The sequence below is a fragment of the Eubalaena glacialis genome, chromosome 1, assembly GCF_028564815.1.
Source record: "Eubalaena glacialis isolate mEubGla1 chromosome 1, mEubGla1.1.hap2.+ XY, whole genome shotgun sequence".
Taxonomy (NCBI): domain Eukaryota; kingdom Metazoa; phylum Chordata; class Mammalia; order Artiodactyla; family Balaenidae; genus Eubalaena; species Eubalaena glacialis.
In genome coordinates, this window is record NC_083716.1 from 5,148,579 (window position 1) to 5,167,947 (window position 19,369).

Sequence of the window (19,369 nt, forward strand, 5' to 3'; positions counted from 1 at the left end):
CTATACCTGCAAAGAGCCTACCCTGCAAATCTGCCTTCTGAGCAGTTTCACGACGTCTAAGAAACCTGGCATCTCAAAGATGGAATCCCTTTCTAAGTCTTAAGGACCCTTCCTATCATGACTATATGGCAGATTAATTTTGGCAGAAACAGCCGTGAGCTTGCCTTCCTGGATGCTGATACATCTGATGAATACTACTTATCAGCGGGAAAAATGCCATATTTTACAGGAGAAAAATAGCTAAGTTACAAAAATATGCATGGAGAATTGACCCAATGAAAGGAGCCATATGTGGTTGTAAGTGTGTGAATATGTATTGTATGCATTAGGTTGGTGGAAACATAATGCACTGTGTTGATGGACTGAGGAAAACACTCCCTGGTCCAAAAATGCCTGAATCACAGGTGAGAGAAGAGGAGTAGAAATCAGCCAACACTGCCATGCAAAGACGATCGAGAACGCAGACTGTGCTCCCATCACCCTGGACTGTTCGGCCTTCAAACGGCCATGATCAAAAAACGAGTAACACCCAGACATGTGACATCAACAGCAGTATGATCTCATAAATTCCAAGCTGGGAAGAAATGTCAGTGTTTGAAAGCACAAATTTAAGATGAAACCGTGACTTCAGGTAAAGTCAAACCAGACAATAGTTTAGATGGGTTGGTCTCCAATATTTGAATGGTCAGCAACTAGACAAGACTAAATTGGGCAGCTCAGCAAAATCCACTACGTTCGAGAAGCTAGCCTTTAGGACGCGTCCAATGATGCCCAACTGCTCACGGTCAGCATGCTGCCCAGTAACACCTTAAGCATCTCAAAATTGAAATAAAAATAATCTCTTCCATTTTCTGTGGGCACAATTTTGAGTTCTCAACTGATTCCTTCAATGTGGTATTCTTTTGCTCAGTATGTCATATATAAGGATCTCCACCATAAATTGCCAGTCTCCCCTGACAAATTGCAAGAATCTTTTTTATCACCCAGTGAGAATTTTGCAATCCATTATATTTTCCTTCGTGCTCTGTCTCCCAGGCAGCTTCAAGTATTTTGGCTTCTAAAAAACTTCCAGTTTTCTCTATGGCTTTACATGGTCTATTTTATACTCACAGTCTAGGAATCCTTACTTGTAAAATATACCAAGTTCTGTTATGAATGTGTGTAGGATATTAAAAAAACAAATTATAAATATAACCTCCTTTAGGCCCCAGCTTAACATGGACAAAACCAAGGAGAATGAGACACAAAATCTACACCAAAAGAGGACACTGGAAAATACTGATAATCAGAGCTGTAAACAATGAGAGCTCTGAGGAAGTAAAAATGATGGTTTAATTTATTTTTCATCCTAAGAGAAGAGGACACAAGCAACAAGACCTAGTGAGAAGCTGAATCAGGGTAACTGAATTTTTAAAATTCTTCTGCAAGTCTGAAGGGTGGACAAATGTAAGAAAGGTTTTATCCCATTTTCTGCAGTCCACATGAATAAGAAAGTCTAATTCTAAAAATCTGAAAATTATACTCAATCCTGCCCCTGTTTTCACCCCATGGCACACAGTAGAAATGTCTTCTGCAAGTAAATAAAAGCAGTTAATAACAAATGCTTCCTTCAAGGTGAAAAAGGAACTCAGTCAAACCAACAGACTCATTTCCTACCAAGTCACTCCTATACCTTAAAATTCTAGTCAGGATTATTGGTGCTCAAACACTCTACTGGGATGAATTCAAGCCCTACAACCGGAAGAAAGACACAGAATGCAACTAAGTGGTCACGTTTGTGTTAACAACCAGAGAGAACTCTAAGAGAGCCACAGCATAATTCTTCAACATTAGACTAGGCTACACACACCACAAACTGTAAACCTGAACATTTTAGCTGATAGAAGTTCAAGAATGGCGACTAGCACTTATATGCCAACAGTGAAGGTCTATGCGTCCAATACCACCTGAGATCTTAAATGGAAACTTAGCATTTGCTTCCCTCTGGGCAGATTAAATAGCACTTCTGGATGCTAACACACAAGTACACATCTACTATATCTGAACTGTGCTTATCTTAAATGTCATCTCACCGTCTGACACTAGTATATCCTAGAGCAGAGTTATAACGTCAGGCCGTTGCCAATCACTTACTATCTTGAATATAGTAACCAAGTGACTACTGTCCTTTGGGATATTCATTGTATCCTATAAATTTGATTCCTGATTTACAAGTTGTTGCCCCAAAAGTAATGTAAAATGTAATTAAAGACAGCATCCAAGCCCCACGAATTGAAGAACAGTCCATCTGCAGAGGCAAAGCTGAACAAGCACACGAATATTTAAGGGGCCGTAGAGGCTGATTTTGTCGATTTCTAAGCTGTAGGTGGTAAAACTGCATGTCCAGCTGTGCCATTAAAACTTAGATACAGACTCTGGAAACTTCTGGGAATTACTGCTTATCCCAAGGAGGCAAGGAAACATCCTCTGATGCATGCTGGAAGGAGTGGAGGAGGAACAGACAACTCTGGCAGCATGTAAGATATCAAGCTCTTAAGTCATAGGAATAAAAAGGGGCAAATAGACAACGACAAAGAAACAGTGTTATATGGTACCTATGTAATTTCTATGGGAAATTATTTTATTAAGATATTAGTGAGATTCTGTCCTAAAAGTTCACAGCAGGACTCCATAAAGCTCAGTAATGGATGCGATCCTCTGTAACAGCATATACTTTTAATGGCTCCAAAAAGCTAAGTAGGAACATCTTGACTTCTGTGCTTAAAATTCACTCAGGTAAGTAGTAAATCTTGCAGAAAAGTTGTGTTTTAAAGACATAAGGATTAAAAACAAAACAAAATACTCTCTTCAGGAAACAGGAGGCATACTCAGGGTAGCAGGGTGGTTTTAGGCTACGGGCTCTTTAAATACTGGCCCTATAACCTCCCAGCTGTGTGTTTTTTGGCAACTTAAGAAACCTTTGTGCCTCAACTTTCCCATCTGTAAAGTGGGCATAAAAACAACAGCTGTCTCAGAGTGCTGCTGAGGGTATTAAGGACATGATGATTTGTAGTCTCCCCCCAGAAGTGCTTGGCACGTGGAAAGCATACGTTTCAGCTCACCCTTAGCCTGAGGATGAAAACGCACAACACATCACAAAGAATGCGTGTGTTAAATGAAAAAGGAGATAAACCCTCCTCTCTGAAACTGGCATTTAAACAAGGATGTTAAAGAAAACTAAAGGGTCACCAACCAGATGTCTTACGACAGCTTTAAGTGTTACCTAGTTGGTTGCATGGAGGCAGTATCTTCCTCAACCACCTAACCGATTCAGCTTCTAAAACCCAATATTGTTTATTCAACAGAGGGGGCAGCGTTTTAAGGCAGTAAGATGTAAGAAAGAAAATTACAATGATCACAGCCCCAACTTTTTATTTATTTATTTATTTATTTATTGACTTATTTATTTATTTTTGGTTGTGTTGGGTCTTCGCTGCTGCGCACGGGTTTTCTCTAGTTGCAGCGAGCGGTGGCTTCTCTTGTTGCGGAGCACAGGCTCTAGGCACGCGGGCTCAGTAGCTGTGGCTCATGGGCTCTAGAGCACAGGCTCAGTAGTTGTGGCACACGGGCTTAGTTGCTCCGCGGCATGTAGGATCTTCCCGGACCAGGGATCGAACCCGTGTCCCCTGCATTGGCAGGCAGATTCTTAACCACTGCACCACCAGGGAAGTCCCTCACAGCCCCAACTTTGATCAGAGTCTAAAATGCCTCCTTCATGGCCTACTCTTCTGCTACTCCCTGTGGCTGGGGACCTTGTGCCTGCAAAGTGTGTCAGCTGTGAGAGGAAGGCGGATTGGCTGCAGCTTCTCAGAGTCAGAATCTCTGCAAATAAAAGTTTAGGGAACTCCCTGGTGGTCCAGTGGTTAGGACTCGGCGCTCTCACTGCTAGGGCCTGGGTTCAATCCCTGGTTGGGGAACTAAAATCCCACAAGCTGTGCAGTGTGGCCAAAAAAAAAAAAAAAAAGGTCTTTACTTGGTATCAACAAACCCACACACACGTACACAGACACATACACACATGTGCGTGCACACACAGCCACACACATGCACAAACGTCCACATACATGCGCATGCACACATACCACACACACACACACACACACACACACACACACACACACACACACACACAGAGGCATACACAGACACAGCTCCTGCTTGGGACGTTCTGATGGAAGAAACGCTGTCAGCTGGAAGACTTGCCTCAGAGTACCAGAATTCTTGATGAGACAGCTCCGTACATTTTAGGCACAACATAAAAGAAACCACAGGGCTTTTACATTCTGAGTGTTTCCTCCTTTATGGAGATGTCTTTTAGGGCTGCAGCCTATGAACATACTGCCCAAGATAATAGGATGGACTTCTGGCTCCAGACCCTAATTCCATCATCATCGACACAAGACTTTATCCTCAGAAGTCTCCGGCATCTGCCTTTACGAGGACACAACAAACTGGGGCTTCTGCCTTGCAGAGCTGCCTTTCCCTATGAACAAACAGCTCTCCTCCCTGTGGCTGAGACGCAAAGGCTTGGGTTGGTGGAGATGCCACGGCACACCTGCATCTCTGTCACGTGGCTGCACCCTGCAGAGTGGTACGTGAGGAGGAATGCAGGGATGAGGCCGGCTCTGGAGTGCAGGGAACGCACAATTCCAGCAAGCACGGGTCAAGCCACATCCTCACCCCGGGAACTACAGAACATCTTGGGAGAAGCTGGACAGGGTCTCCGGAGAAGGAAACTCTGAGGGCTGCGCTCCGTGCTTTGAGTCACAGAGCACGTGGCTTTCACCCACGTGCAGGTCTGGGGTGATGATCAGATACCTCAGTGTTGGCAGGAGAAGGCAGAGGACGCAGTAGCAGGAAGAGGCTATGATGCAACCGTAAGGGTATAACTGAAAACAGACTCTCCATCATCATCAAAATAGCATCAAAGTAAAGTGTGGCTGCATCCTCCTCAATGGGGTGACAGTTTACCTCGGTGGGACCCCTGGGACTGGGGTCCCCAAGTCACACAACTTCTGAGGACAGATGGCATCTGACGTTGCAGGAGCAGCCCTCTCCTACCCTTGTCCCCAGGGTGTGGAATGCACAGCCTGGGTGCCAGGACACGGCCACTCTTGCAGGGGAGATGCAGCACAGGTGAAGTCCACATGCGGGGTCATGCGTCCACACGCACGCCTCCCGACCACACCCGGGGCCGCCCGGCTGCCTGACTCAGCGGCCGCCTTTAGTTCTACTCAGCGGAGTAACGGAGTCGTGGTTTCACTACCGAAGTGCCAAGTTTATCTGCCGGGTCTAGTTAAATGCAGAGGCCCCGAGTTATTTCATTGCTAGACGGCAAGGACGGGTCTGTCGTTTTCAGCTACAGCATCCAGCAGAGCAAGGAGAGCCCGAGTCTTCCTGTAGATCCAGGACAGCGGGTTTTGTTTGTTGTTTGTTGAAAATAGGCCACTGAAAACATGAACACTGCAGCTCTCTAGACGCATTCTAAATTGTCACTCACAAAAGTTAATCCCGACAGAGAAAAAGGAAGAAACTCCTCGTGCTTTAAGTTCCTCACTTTCTGGGTGAGGATTCAGATCCCAAGAGGGAGCAGGTGGAAACGCAAGAGGCCAAGGCCAGGACCCCTGCTGTGAATGCTGGCCACGTTTACATCTCCAGCTGTGAGATGCCGCTCCCTCCCAAGCCTCTCCACTTAATTCTCAGATGTTGTCCGATGTGAGCAAGGAGGCTTCAGCCACAGCAACGTATGACTTAAGATGGACAACACTTACTTCGGCTCAGCCCTAGCGGAGGCTTGCTCAGAACCCGCAGCTTATGGTACACAGGGCCGAATCCATCCCTGCTGTCCTGGAAAGGAGCATACCCACAAAAGGCAAAGGGAAAGGCCCTTGCTGTTATGAATTTATCCATAGGGCGGACAAATCATTAAAAAGAGGCAAAGACATCAGGGAAAACGTAAATGAAAACCACAACGAGACATCGTACACACGTACCAGAAGGGCTAAAATGAAAAATGGTGACAACAGCAAATGCTGGCGAGGATGCAGAGAAACTGGATCTCTCTTACATGGCTTGTGGGAATAGAGAATGGCAGAGTCTGGCAGTTTCTTACAAAACTAAACATATGATTACCATGCAATCCAGCATTTGCATCCCAGGACGGTTGTGCCAGAGAAATGAAGACTTAAGTTCACACAAAAACCTGTACAGGAATGTTCATAGCAGATATATTTGTAATAGCCCCCAAACTGGAAATAGTCTAGACGTCCTTCAACAGTAAAAATGGTTAAACCACCTGTGGTACATCCATACTAGGGAACACTAACTCAGCAATGAAAAGGAACAAACCACTGATACGAGAACCTAAATGAGTCTCCAGGGAATTAGGCAGAGTGAAAGAAAAAAAGCCAATCATCCCAAAAGGTTACAGCCTGTATGATTCCATTTATATAACATTTTTGAAATGACAGAATTTTAGAAATGGAGAACAAATTAGTGGTTGCCAGGGATTAGGGAAGGGGGAGGGTCACAAATGGGGAACCAGAGGGACCCTTGTGGTGAAGGCAATGTTCAGTGTTTTCACCGTGAGGGTGGATTTGAGAACACATGCATGTGAAAAAACTGCAAGAAACTAAACACAAACACTAATGAGTACAAGTCAAGCTGGGAAAATCTGAAGAAGATGGGTAAACTGTATCAATGTCAGTCCCCTGGTTGTAGTTTGGTGCTACGGTTTTACAAGGTTTTACAAAATGTTATCATCAAGGAAAACTGGGTAAATTGTACACAAGATCTCCTGTTTTACTTCTTACCGCGGCACTGACTATGAACCTACAATTATCTCCATAAAAATTGCAAAAAGAAAGAAGCAGAAAAAAGAAGTCAACAGAAATTCCTTCTAGAAACCACATGTGATTGAGAACCCCATGATCTTTGTTGGCGCTTACAGAAATTATAAAACCCAAGTGCTAGAAAATTAACCAACAGCCCTCACAGGAAGATGATGAACAACGCACGTGTTTAATATTTAATAAGTATGATGAAAATGCTCATGATTTTTTTAAGCTGAAATATGTGAAATGCAAACACTTTTCAAAAAACTCCCACAGAGCTGAGAATCGCTTTGGGTAACAAACACATATGGTTAAGATTAGATGGCAAACTGATGCCCTTGACAAAGGTGAAGGGAAAGGCGGATCACATTCATGTTTGTTTTCTCCAGGGGGCAGAGCCCAAGTTCTCAGCCCCAGAGCCTGTGCTGGCATAAGGAAAGCACCCAATCTCCAGGCCCATTTCTCCAAAGGACCATCTGCATCACAGAAGGGGGCGCACCCGGTACATTGTGGGAGCCCCCATGGTATCCAGGCAACACCTCCCTTCCCACCAGACATGAATCAGGCACCTCGTCAAGGAGAGCCTTCCCCCCTACTCACTTATTCTGCATCATGTTCATGATCACCCAGTCGAAAGGGTAGACATTCTTCCCAATGAGGTTCTTAAACATGATGAATGTTTCCATCAGGAAATCCTGAAATAAAAAAGAGAACATTGAAACAACCCACCCAGAAAAAGGTGAAAACCAATGCTCCCTGGAATAATTACATTATAAATGACTTTTTTTTTCTTTTACCTGAATGAGAACATATGAAAAAGTAATGAAGATGTATTTCACAGGAGGTATGTATTACCCTTCTGCTTTTCTGTTTGCCTGAGCACCTCGTGTCCTGGAGAACTCTGTCAAGGACATATTAAAAGATACTCCTTGGGCATATATAAGAGTCACAAAGAGTAAATCCCCAAAGGTTCCAAATACATAGTCACACTCTTTCTGCTTAAAGAAACCTTTTTAAACAAACATAACATGCAGGTTGTAACTATGTCTTATATTTACTCTACAGAGGTTTTTCATTATGAACAGGGCCCATTGGGTTGAATATGCGGTATTATTATCCTTTCCTTTTTCTTATGTAATTTAACAGCTGAAAGGCTCAAACAGGAACTCCTGACCATCTGCACCTATTCAGCTCCCAGTAAACCATTTGAGCATGCGGTCGCATTGCCAGACTCTTTTATGTGGCATCCTCAAATCCATAAGCTCCTCAGTTATGCCTCTGTTGTCTCCTAGATAGTCCCTGAATTTCACGAGTGGTGCCCTGCTGCCCGACCTTGCTTCCTGGCCAATTAGACCGCTCCTGGCATCAGGAAAGGGGTTCCCCTTTCCTAGTGGGTCCACTCTGTGCCTGTCAGAATTAGGAGAATTTCTTGAATCTGACAATTTAGTGCTTATTCTGAGCTAACCTGAACAAAACAAGCGGTTATCCTGAAAAGCACACATCCCGGTAGCCCGGGATGCATGCTCCCTCAAGATCTGGGTGGGAAGGGGACAGGCAACTGAGAATTCATGTAGGAAAATGAGGTCATAGTCAGAGATGGCCAAATAGAGTGGATGTTTCTCATTTACTTAATCTACTGATTCATAATTAGGTACAATGGCTGTGAAGACCAAGGTGGTGAACAGAATTTATGCAGCCAAGAAAGCAATTGCCAGCACAAAGTTCTACCCAAGAACTTCTTGCAAAGAGACACCAGTTCCATCTGACAGCAGCAATAAGCCAATGTTCAAAGATGCTTCCTCTGCAACAGTAACAGCAATGCCAGGTTACAGCGAGTCATCTCTGCCTTGGGAGGGGTTTGTCAAGCCTCTTCCCATGAATAAAAACTCAAGGAGCGATCGTGATCACCCTTTTAACAACAGAGGCCTCCAGTGCAGGAGAGGTTAGGATCCCGGGCAGAGTCAAGAGGGAAAAGTCAGTACCATGTCCTCCAAACTCTGCCCACAGGAGCCCTGACCAGCAGGGCTTGTGAGCAGGGGTGTTCTAGGTGCCCCCTGACACAAGGAACAGTTTCTCTCCCCAGTTTAATTACTGAAATTCATACTTCACTCCTTAAGTTTCCCCACTTTGTCAAGAGTTTCACATTTTAATGACCAGGTTGCCTACTTTGCCGGCTGAGTGCCGTAATTTAGTCACATCTCTATTTGCATGAAATTGCTGGCTTTCTTGCTGATCACTCCTCAAAGCCTAATAATTGAGATACAGGGTCTGGTTTTTATTATTCTAGAAGAGAAGCATACTTTCCCAATTCCTTTTTTTTTTTTTTCCTCTAGGAAACACAGTCCCATACTTCATTAGTATGGCTCAGCTGTTAAATGTTGGTACTTTGCTGATCAAACAAAATGCTGCAGATTGTCGGATTTGAGGTTTTGCAAGGCTTCCCTGTTGGTCTGCATAATTTACTAGCCAGGGTGGTGGTCCCCACCACTGCATTTGCCTAGAACGGCTGATGAGGCTGAACAGACTATTACCACTGCTATCTCCAAGTCAAGGAGGGGAGTTGGAAGATTAACATGAGATATTCTGTGAAAATTTCATCTTTTTATAATCAATCCATCCCTGCTGCATTTTTAGTTTGATTATTCACAAGATGCTCCATACAATAAGAGGACAGCTCTAACAAGAGCCATCAGTGTGTTCCACAGGCAAAATCTTCTTGTAAAACCATCTGCTTCTGTCCATCTCTATCCCCACCCACTTGGATAACTGATCATCCTTTTTCACCTGGACTACCAGTGGGGAGTCCTAGCCCATCTACCTATGGTCATTCTTGTCTCTCTTGGTCCCCACACTTCACCCAGAGTGACCTTTTCAAATTACAAATCTGATCAGGGCACCAACACTTCCCCCAATCTCCCACTGAACCCACGTCCTCAGGGGCTTCCCAGTGTTCCTAGATTAAAGCCAAAGAGTCTTGATTCTCAGAAGTAGGAAGTCACCATTCTCTTAAGTCAAAGAAATAACTGTTTCAGACAAAGACCATCAATATATGCTAAACTTATCAGATGAAACACTGCTAGAGGATAGGACCTTTGCAATTTTCTGCAGATGCCAAAGTATTACCCAAAGATTACATGATAATCTTTAAAGGGGCATGTATCTTCACAACAGAGAGATCTGGCAGTTACTCCCTCTTAACCAAGTGATCAAACCCAGCATCATCAGTAGTGGTCAGCCTGGCATTCCCAGACTCCCAACAGACACACCAGGGAATGCTTAACACCAACTTCTATTCCGCTTGCCAAAAGGGTGAACTTGAATTTTAGATCAAGCTTCCAGTTTGCAGGACACAGGAATTTGCAGCAACAAATCTGCACACAAGGCAGCAATCAAACATTCCAGAATGGGTGAAAGTCTGCAAAGCTAATGACTTTATCCCTTCAGAAAAATAAACAAAAGTGACAGAATGGGTGAAAGTCTGCAAAGCTAATGACTTTATCCCTTCAGAAAAATAAACAAAAGTGACAGAATGGGTGAAAGTCTGCAAAGCTAATGACTTTATCCCTTCAGAAAAATAAACAAAAGTGAAATAAAATTTTAAAAAGCAATGCCATGAATGGGAAGGAAAAACGAGGTGATGAACTTATTCTAGAAAAAAGAAGAGATTAATGAGAGATAACCAAATACGACATGTGAATCTGGACTAGATGCAGATCTGAGAAAGCCTATAATGAAATACAACAAAGACTGGGGAGAACTGAGGAGAAATCTGAATATAGACGGTATGAAGAGATGATTGTTATGTTCTGGAAGGTCATTAAGGCCACTGACTATCGTCTTCAACCTTGAGAGATGTTTGCTGAACCACTAACATGTTTCTCACATGCTTACGGGATTTGGCTACATAGAAAGAGGTACATAGAGATACAGGGGAGGCAAATATAGCAAAGTGCTTGCAACCGATGAATTCAGGTGACAGGAATAATGGTTTTCATTGTACTATTCTTTCAGCTTTTCTGTATGTTTGAAATTTTTCAAGATAAATAGAGCAAAGAATTCAAGCAAAATGGAGAGAATCAACATGAGATCAGTGAACTGTATCACCGTCAACATTCTGATTTTGACATTGTTCTATAGTTTTGCAAGATGCCACTGTTGGGAGAAACTGGGTAAAGAATACAGGGATGCTCTGTATTATTTTTTCCAGCTGCATGTGACTCTACAATTTTCTCAAAATAAAAAGTTTACTCAAAAAATAAATGCTTTAAAAATAATTTTAAAATAATTAAGGGAAAAACGGTAAATAAATGATACAGAAACGGAAACCAAACAAGCAGAAAAACACAAAGCCTCTTAGCATGACCAATGGGGCCCCATGCAGTTTGATGCCCCAGCACCTCTCCGGCTGCACCTCACCCCCAGTACCCTTGCCGCTCTACCACCTACAGTGCTCTTTCTTCTATTCCTCGATAGTCCACAATCCTCTCCTCTGCAAAGAAGGCTTCCTGACCACCCGACTCAGTCCAGTCTGGCTGCTTTACAGGGATCATTCTTCTGGAGCATGGATAACCTGGGTTATTTGAAGGACTCCCTGACTACCTGTGATATTCTCCACTAGACTGGGGGCCACGAGAGCAAGACCCGTCTGCATTGCCTGCTGTCACTTCCTCCACCTGTTAACACAAAGTCAGTCTCCAATGAATAGCTATTGAGTGAATTCACTATAAAAGGATTCTGCACCCCCAAACTCATCATCCAGTGGAGACAGTCTTCAATAAAGCTTCATCTACGAGGAATGGTCACAAGAAATAAAGAAACGGATGCTCAGAGCAAGGCTCCCCCTCCTACTCATGACATTCTCTACACAAGCTTGCGAATCACCCTTCGGTGGCCATTTCACATGGAAATCAAGGCTCTTTAAGACCAGGCCTGCCCAATAGCAGAATGTTTCCTAGGCAAGGACAGTCACCTGGCAAATATTCTTGCTTTCAGAATCCCCGTGAGCATCCTCACCACTTTCCATTTGTGAGAAGTCACTCTGGACCACCCCAGCACAGGCTGATGGTTGACTGGGATGGACAAGGTACAAGGGAAGGGGCAGTGGGCGATAGCCACCAGGTGAGGTCAAGGCAGGTGTCGGGTAGGGGTTCCCAGCAGGGGTTGGGATGGAAGCTGAATGGAGGCAGGAGGGTAATCCATGAAGAGGACGCTGAGAGCTCAGAGCTCTGCCTGACCAGGCTTCCCTACATAGCCTACAATTGGACAGGACTGGGAGAGGCCACAGAAAGAGGTGGGGATGCACGGTAGCCTGTGGCTGCCCCTGGGTCCTCCTTGGAGATGAGAGGGACCCCACAGCCTGGTTCTCTCAACCTTCGCTGTCCTGTATCCTGCATTCACTCAACCTGTAACCAATAAGCGTTACTTCCACCTGCACTGTTCTTGGATACGTCATTATTCACTCAGTCACTCCACAAACATTCCTTTATGGCCATTTAGTGGGAAGTTGGGACAAGTGTCAAGAGTACAGGCTCCCCTGGAAGGTCCAGAGTACTCCTCATCACCTCTGATCTTACTACAGATACTGAGTAAGTTCTCCACCTGTGGTCCTGCTTCAGTAACTTGGACACAAGACAGCTAGCAGCCCCTTCTGCAGGCCAGCATCTCCACTGCAGAAGAACTTAAAGACCCCGCATGGCTCACCATCCTAAAGGGACTGTCTCTATTATGAGAGAGTTTTGAGCCAAACATGTCCACCCTTTTCCTTTCCTGGATTAGTCTTTCCGTTTCATGCTGTGGTCCATCCTTTCACTGTCTTGGGGTCCAAAGGGTCATTTGAGAGCCTGTAAAAGTACCAGTTCTGAGGCCTGTGACTTTGGTGTCGATAATAACTGAGATTTTGTATGGGAATGACTCATCCAACCAAGAAAGAGCTAAATTTGAAAACCTGAAGTAGCACTTCTTACAAGGAAGTAGTCTTGAGAAAATGGTCTAGGCTATTCGTACACTGCATTACTAATAAACTTCCAATTATTTAACACAAAATGATCTTTCATTTTTGTGAGCATTTGTCCAAGTAGAAAAATAGTCAAATACTCTCTATGTATAGTTAATAGATAGGAACACATTTTACAAAGGTTCTGACAGATTAACAACAATTAAAAAAGGTTTACAATCCTTGCAGTATGAATTCATGATATCCAAACCACAAATGCCATTTTATAATGGAAATCAAATTGTCTGCAAATAATTGATGTTCTGAACTACTGTGTCTAAGGAACCAAAATCCCTTGGGAAATCAGGACCACAACATGCAACAAGTATCTGATGATCTACTCTGTGCAAGGAGAGAGGGTACACACTTGGAATTCAGCAAATTACAGTTATTTTTAAACACTATTTTGTATAATCGCTTTTCACAATACATTGAAGCTTCCCTACCCACAGCAACACTGAATAATTCAGATTAAATATTTTTAACAGTTTGCATGAATCGTGTGAGTTTGATCATGTGACTACTCTGATAAAGGGCAAATAATTAAATGGAGTCCTAAGTTTTCAGCACAGGTAATGCTTCTCATTCTGAAAAGTTTATTATTCAGCCTGAAGTGTTGTCTGGGAAATTGTTCATAAAGGTTCAGTTACAACTATCCTTCCCCTGATCAAACATGAGGCATGAAATGTTTCACATGGCAAATCTGATTTCACTATGCCATGACTGCTGAAGAATCACAGGATATAATCACATGTGCTATATGTTACACGCATGAGTACAGTCCTACATTAAACTGCTCGTTAATATTTTTAAAGAAGACTAAACACAGAGACACACAAACACATACACAACACATTCTTGTTCCTTGACTTTTATTTAAGGAAAATTGCTATGATTTTAAGGTATAAATCCATTTTTGTATCTTTAGAAATTTAAATACATATATTTATTATTATGTATTATAATATTAAATATTATATATACATAAAATTTAAATATACATATGCACGCACACACACATATAGCAGCAACAGTTAATAAGGTAGTTTTTTTAATTAGAATTAATCCTTTGGAAAAAAGCCTTAAATGCACTGTCTCTATCCCTTAATAAGATTGATGTAAAGTGCAACCAACCTTGTTCTGGAAATGCTAGTAGAACTTGCTGTAGTCTATAGGAATCTAGGGGCCCCAGAAATGGAGTCTGTGTTCCCAGACAGGAGAGCCAAGGTAGACATCTACTCAGAAACTCTGCAGACACATTGGCTGCGGCTTCGCAGAAGACATCTGCTGTATGGCCCTGCGATGTCAGCTTGTTAGGGACAGAGCTCCTAAGTTCCCCTCTGTACGTCTCCTAATTAAGTTGTATCATAGTCTCACTGAGGATGACTAGAGAATTATTTCGAGAAATGCTAATGAGCTTCCGTGACTAGAGCTAATTAATAACGGAGCACAATTTGAGGCTGAAAATGCTCCCTGGCTTCTGGTATTGAAAGCCAATCCATAAATGAACAGCAGTTAATGACAGACTCTCCATGGGTAACATCTCCAAATTTTCCGTGACCACAAAGCATGGGAGAGAAAAGAAAAAAGAAAAGGGATTTTTCTCGGCTGACACCCTGAGTCACTCCCCAGGTCAGCACGAGGAGAGAGTCTGTATCATGACCCTTATCTTCTTACAAACACGCCTTTAAGTTAGACCATCCCTGGTGGCTTCTGAAATCACGTGGAGGCAAGTCCAAAATCGTATTGAAAATGGAAATACTTACATCAGCATTTTGCCTAAAATGCTGGCCTCAAAACACAGTTATAGAAAGTCAAAGTTACACTCACCACCACGTCGGTCCTCATTTTCCCAAAAGTCTTGATCAAATGGGCATAATGATAATCTTCCATTTGTCGTAAAATAGCTGTCATACAGGCCACGAAGTTCCCCTGTAGACAAATCAAAAGATACAATTAGATGAGGAGACAACAACACTCATGGGAGAAACTGATGTAAACTAAGAGTCTGGGATCAAAGCCCATCAGGGAGAAGCCATGTGCCAGGCTGGCCAGCTGAGTGACCGGTCACTCCAGCCTCACCATCTTTTCTTTTGCTACATTTCCTTCTAACTACATTACATGTTTCCTGATACATGACTGTCCAGTCTGGAAAAAACAAGCTTGAAATATTCTCGCATTAAATATGTGCAATGAAAGACAGGCTCAAAACCGCCACCACTGTGCGTTGTGTTCCCTGGAAAGTTGCTGCCCCTGTTATCAGGCAAAGCGTGTGTGCAGCCCCTGCTCCCGGGCTGTGGCAAAGAGAGGACTTTTATTTCTCAAAATCTGCCTCTATCCCCCTTGGCCAATTTGGAGGCAATAACCACCGACTCCACAATGAGTTATGGCTCACTTCTCCTCCACCAGAAGCATGTGAGGAGGAATGCAGCCTCATCAGAATGTAAAGTGGGAGAGACGGGAATTTCTCATACCAGACAGAGCTGGCAGGAAAGGAAAAGAAGGGGAAAAAAGAAACCACCAAACAAAATCAAGACATGGAGAAACTGAGGGGCCAGAGCACTTAGCAACAGAAGTGCCCAGCATGCAAGTGGCTGTGCATGTGGACGCGTTTGTGTGTGCAGGTCTGTGCACCTGTGTGTGTGTGTGTGTGTGTGTGTGTGTGTGTGTGTGTGTGCAGACACACTAAGGGGGATTTGGTCTAGCGGGGGAGCAAGGGGTGAAGCAGTCCCACTGCCATTAACTGCATTGTATCACTTCTGGGGTTCACGGCTAACAATTCCCTAAAAGACTTCTTTGCTTTTAAATATTTTCCCCTAAAGTAATGATATTTCAAGAAACAGAGGACATATATTTTCTCCCATTAAACCAGCACAAGTCTGGTAAAATTATAGGATGAGATATACTTTGAGACATGTCCTTAGTTTTGCCTTATTAAATGAGTTCACAAATTGCATTCTTTTACTAACTGTTTTACAAGCAATGTATTTGAATGCCTAAATATCCCTTGTATTCATTTCAAATGCACGCTCTACAGTGAAATGTTAAAGTCCAAAATTTTTCCGGATCCATTTTATATCTATAATATACATATATGCTTCCAAATGGGTCCTCAGAGGATGCATTACGTAAGTTGAACAAATAAAATAATGATAATAAGGTATCTTCCATTTGCCCAGAAATGTAAACTATTTATGAATGATAATTGCTGAAATTTAGATTTCAAGTTGGTGTTCAGGGAAAGAGCTAAATAATGCTTGTTTTCCTTTGGAGGAATGATTCGTAAAATGGTAAAATGTCTATTTATGAGTATACGCTTTTCAAATATGTAAATATTTGGCATCCCGTTGAGCTCAAGAGAAGCCGCCTTTGTATCTTCTTTACTCCTCATGAGATGCCACCTTTGGGATAACAGTCTTCATAATTTTACACGTTGACCAATTGCAATATGTCAGGTGCTGTGCTGAGGCCATTAGAACCATGGCCTCATTCAATCACACCACAGATTCTCATCTCGTCCCATTTTATAGGCAGTAAAACTGAGGCTGGGTGGTGTTCCCCTCTCGATGAGAATATGGAAAACCGGTTGTGAACCCAGCACACCAGCTACAAGGTGGGTGCTTAGTGGCTGAGCTAATTTTCCTCTTATCCAGATAGGCATATTAATTCTTTTTCTGAGAAATCTGAGGTCACTGACAATGGCCAACATGAAGCAGAGACTTCATGCACTTCTGTGGTCATCAGAGTAAGTTGGGAAGAGGATGAGGAAATGGAAAGGCGGCCACAGACAGTGTCCCAATTTCTACCCTGACCGAGGTGGCTGTGACCTGGACTCCGCCCTACTAGACAGGGAGCTTTTCTAGAGCAAGAAAAGGCCTACATCAGTCAAGGTTCACCTAACAGGGGCTCAGATTAATTCTCTGCAGGTCAAAAGAGTTAAAGAATAGGGACTTACAAATTAGAATCATTGAAAGCACAAAGCTAGCTATGTATAATTCAAAGCAATAGGCATATGTACTGTACTTAAGATATCAAGTTGAAAGTGGAAGAAAAGAAGACCCCAGAGCAGTCTTGAAAATGCAAAGGACATGCACACTGAGTAACATTAATGGAAAAAAAACTAGAGCATCAGGAGTCTGGCCAGATACTCGAACAGGTGACGTGGACATACTCAATTTAGGGAGCAGAGTGCCATGTAATGCTGAAAATTCATGCAAGGCAAAGGCTAGGGGAACTGACACGATGCATAAAATGAAAAACTGAAGAGAACGTAGCAATTTCCATAAAGCAAGTCCTGGGAATACTTAAATGGCCGGTCGGGAAGCCTTCTCTTTGGATGAGAACATCACAGAAAGGGCAACCAAATGGCCTCTTATTTAACTGTAATGGGGACTAATTGGAGTAGCCCAGAGAAAGGGTCAGAGGCAGGTCATCGCCATGAGTTAGAGGTCAAAAGGCCAGCAGGTGCAAATGTGCTCTTTACTTAACTTAAGGAAATGTTCCAGAAGCAATTTGTACTGTTCAGTCTTTCTTAGAGGAAGCAAATCTTGCTATTTCAGCCCTTTTCTAAGCTGAAGCTTTAGACCCCACTAGGAGAGAGGTAATATGCCTGTCAAATTTCACAGAAAGGCTCCCCCTTTCCTTTGGAATGGAGTCCCATCCATGGGGGCCAGTATCTTTAGAGAAGAAGCATAGCGGACGCTATGCAGCATGACTGCCCACGTGAACTCAACGGAACCCTCTAGAGCAGAGTGGTGGGTTTTTACGGGTAGATTAAAAGCAGGTATTTATGGAAGCTGTATTTGAAACCAATCATACACTAGAAACAGAAATGGGGGAGAGCTGTGAAAAGAAACTTATTCTGCAGGCTCAGAATAAAATTACTATTCTATGCTTTGTCGCTGATTTATTGGAAATGCAATTTAGAAGTCCTAGGAAGCTTTCATGTCAGACAGTGGGTGGGTTGGCAGGTAGGCTGGTGGTGACTGTGCAGAATTCTTCCTGGAACCTGAGCCTGGGGACGGGGTTCCAGCCCCAGTGGCTGAGTAAAAATGAGTAAATAAATAAAAATAAGACATATTCCTTATGACTTCAAAGCGATGCAAAATAGGAACAGAGAAATCAGGAGGTAGTGGCAGAAATTTTAAAAATCAGGTCATAGAAAGAAAGCCTCATAAACAAGAAATGTGAACTTCATTAGTAATCAAAGATGAAAACGGTGTATCATTATTTGCCTGGCGAAATAGCAGAGGAGTATTTAAGTGATGATAATGTCAGCAAGGGCGCGGGGATGAGCACTCTTAGACGCCACTGGTGGGACCATAAATTGCTATAACCTTTTTAAAAAGTGATTTGGCAATAGGTTTGCAAAGTCTTGGGGAAAAAAATACTCATCTCCTCAGGGTAATTCTACTTCTAACAAGCCGCCCAAGGAAGTAATTCAGAATTAGAAATTTTATGCCCAAAGATGTCCATTGCATCACTGAAAACATCTCAGTGTTCAACAGCTAGGAACTGTATAAGTAATATGAGACTTTGTAAGATTGCAAGATAAAATACAGGATGCCCAGTTCAATCTGAATCTCAGATAAATAAGTATGTCCCAAATTTTGCATTGGAAATTTCACATCAGACATTCATATACTAAGAAAATGATCTGTTGTTTACCTGAAGTTGATTTTTATTTGCTAAATCATGTAACCATACCATAGTTTTCTGATGAAATATTATGCAACCATCAAATACTAATCATGAAAATATGAACTATTTCAATAACATAAGAAAATGCTCAATGATGAAAATCAGACATAATTATGGTACATATACTTTTCAGCAAAACAAAGAATATAAATATAGCATAGGAAAAAAATAAAAAAGAAGAAACAATTAGAAGAAAAGACACCAGACAGTCGTGGGATGGGAGGAGGAGCCCAGATTACTTTTATAATGGAAAATATATTAGTATTTTATTTTTCATATAAATTTTTATTGATTGATTGATTTTTGGCTGTGTAGGTTCTTTGTTGCTGCACGCGGGCTTTATCTAGTTGCGGTGAGCGGGGGCTTCTCTTGTTGCAGCGAATGGGCTCTAGGCGCGTGCTTCAGTAGTTGTGCCATGCGGGCTCAGTAGTTGTGGCTCGTGGGCTCTAGAGCACAGGCTCAGTAGTTGTGGAGCACGGGCTTAGTTGCTCCGCGGCATGTGGGATCTTCCCGGACTAGGGCTCGAACCTGTGTCCCCTGCATTGGCAGGTGGATTCTTAACCACTGTGCCACCAGGGAATTCCTTGTATTAGTATTTTAAAAGGTAGTCTTGAGAGAAACAGATGAGCTCTCCACTTTCTCCCCCTGCCCGTGAGTCCCCATTTCCTACTCCCTTATCCTCAAAAATCTCTTTCATGGGGCTCCCCTGTCCACGAGGACTAGGTCACTGCTGCTCAAGCCCTGGACTGAACTTGCCTCTGAGCCCTCCCTCCTAGAACTACCCTCAATGCCCCAGTTTTAAATC

The 19,369-nt window shown here is 43.0% G+C and overlaps 1 protein-coding gene across 2 annotated transcripts in view; it reads right to left on the minus strand.

Moving 5' to 3' along the window:
* Positions 1-19,369, minus strand: part of DOCK1 (dedicator of cytokinesis 1) — a 518,791-nt gene that overhangs the window by 192,274 nt on the left and 307,148 nt on the right. For both annotated transcript variants that reach the window (XM_061183775.1, XM_061183829.1), the window contains exons 28-29: positions 14,695-14,796; positions 7,473-7,567 (exon numbers count right to left, since the gene is read on the minus strand). In XM_061183775.1, coding sequence (XP_061039758.1) covers positions 7,473-7,567; positions 14,695-14,796 — 197 coding nt within the window. The remainder of the gene's footprint in view (positions 1-7,472; positions 7,568-14,694; positions 14,797-19,369) is intronic.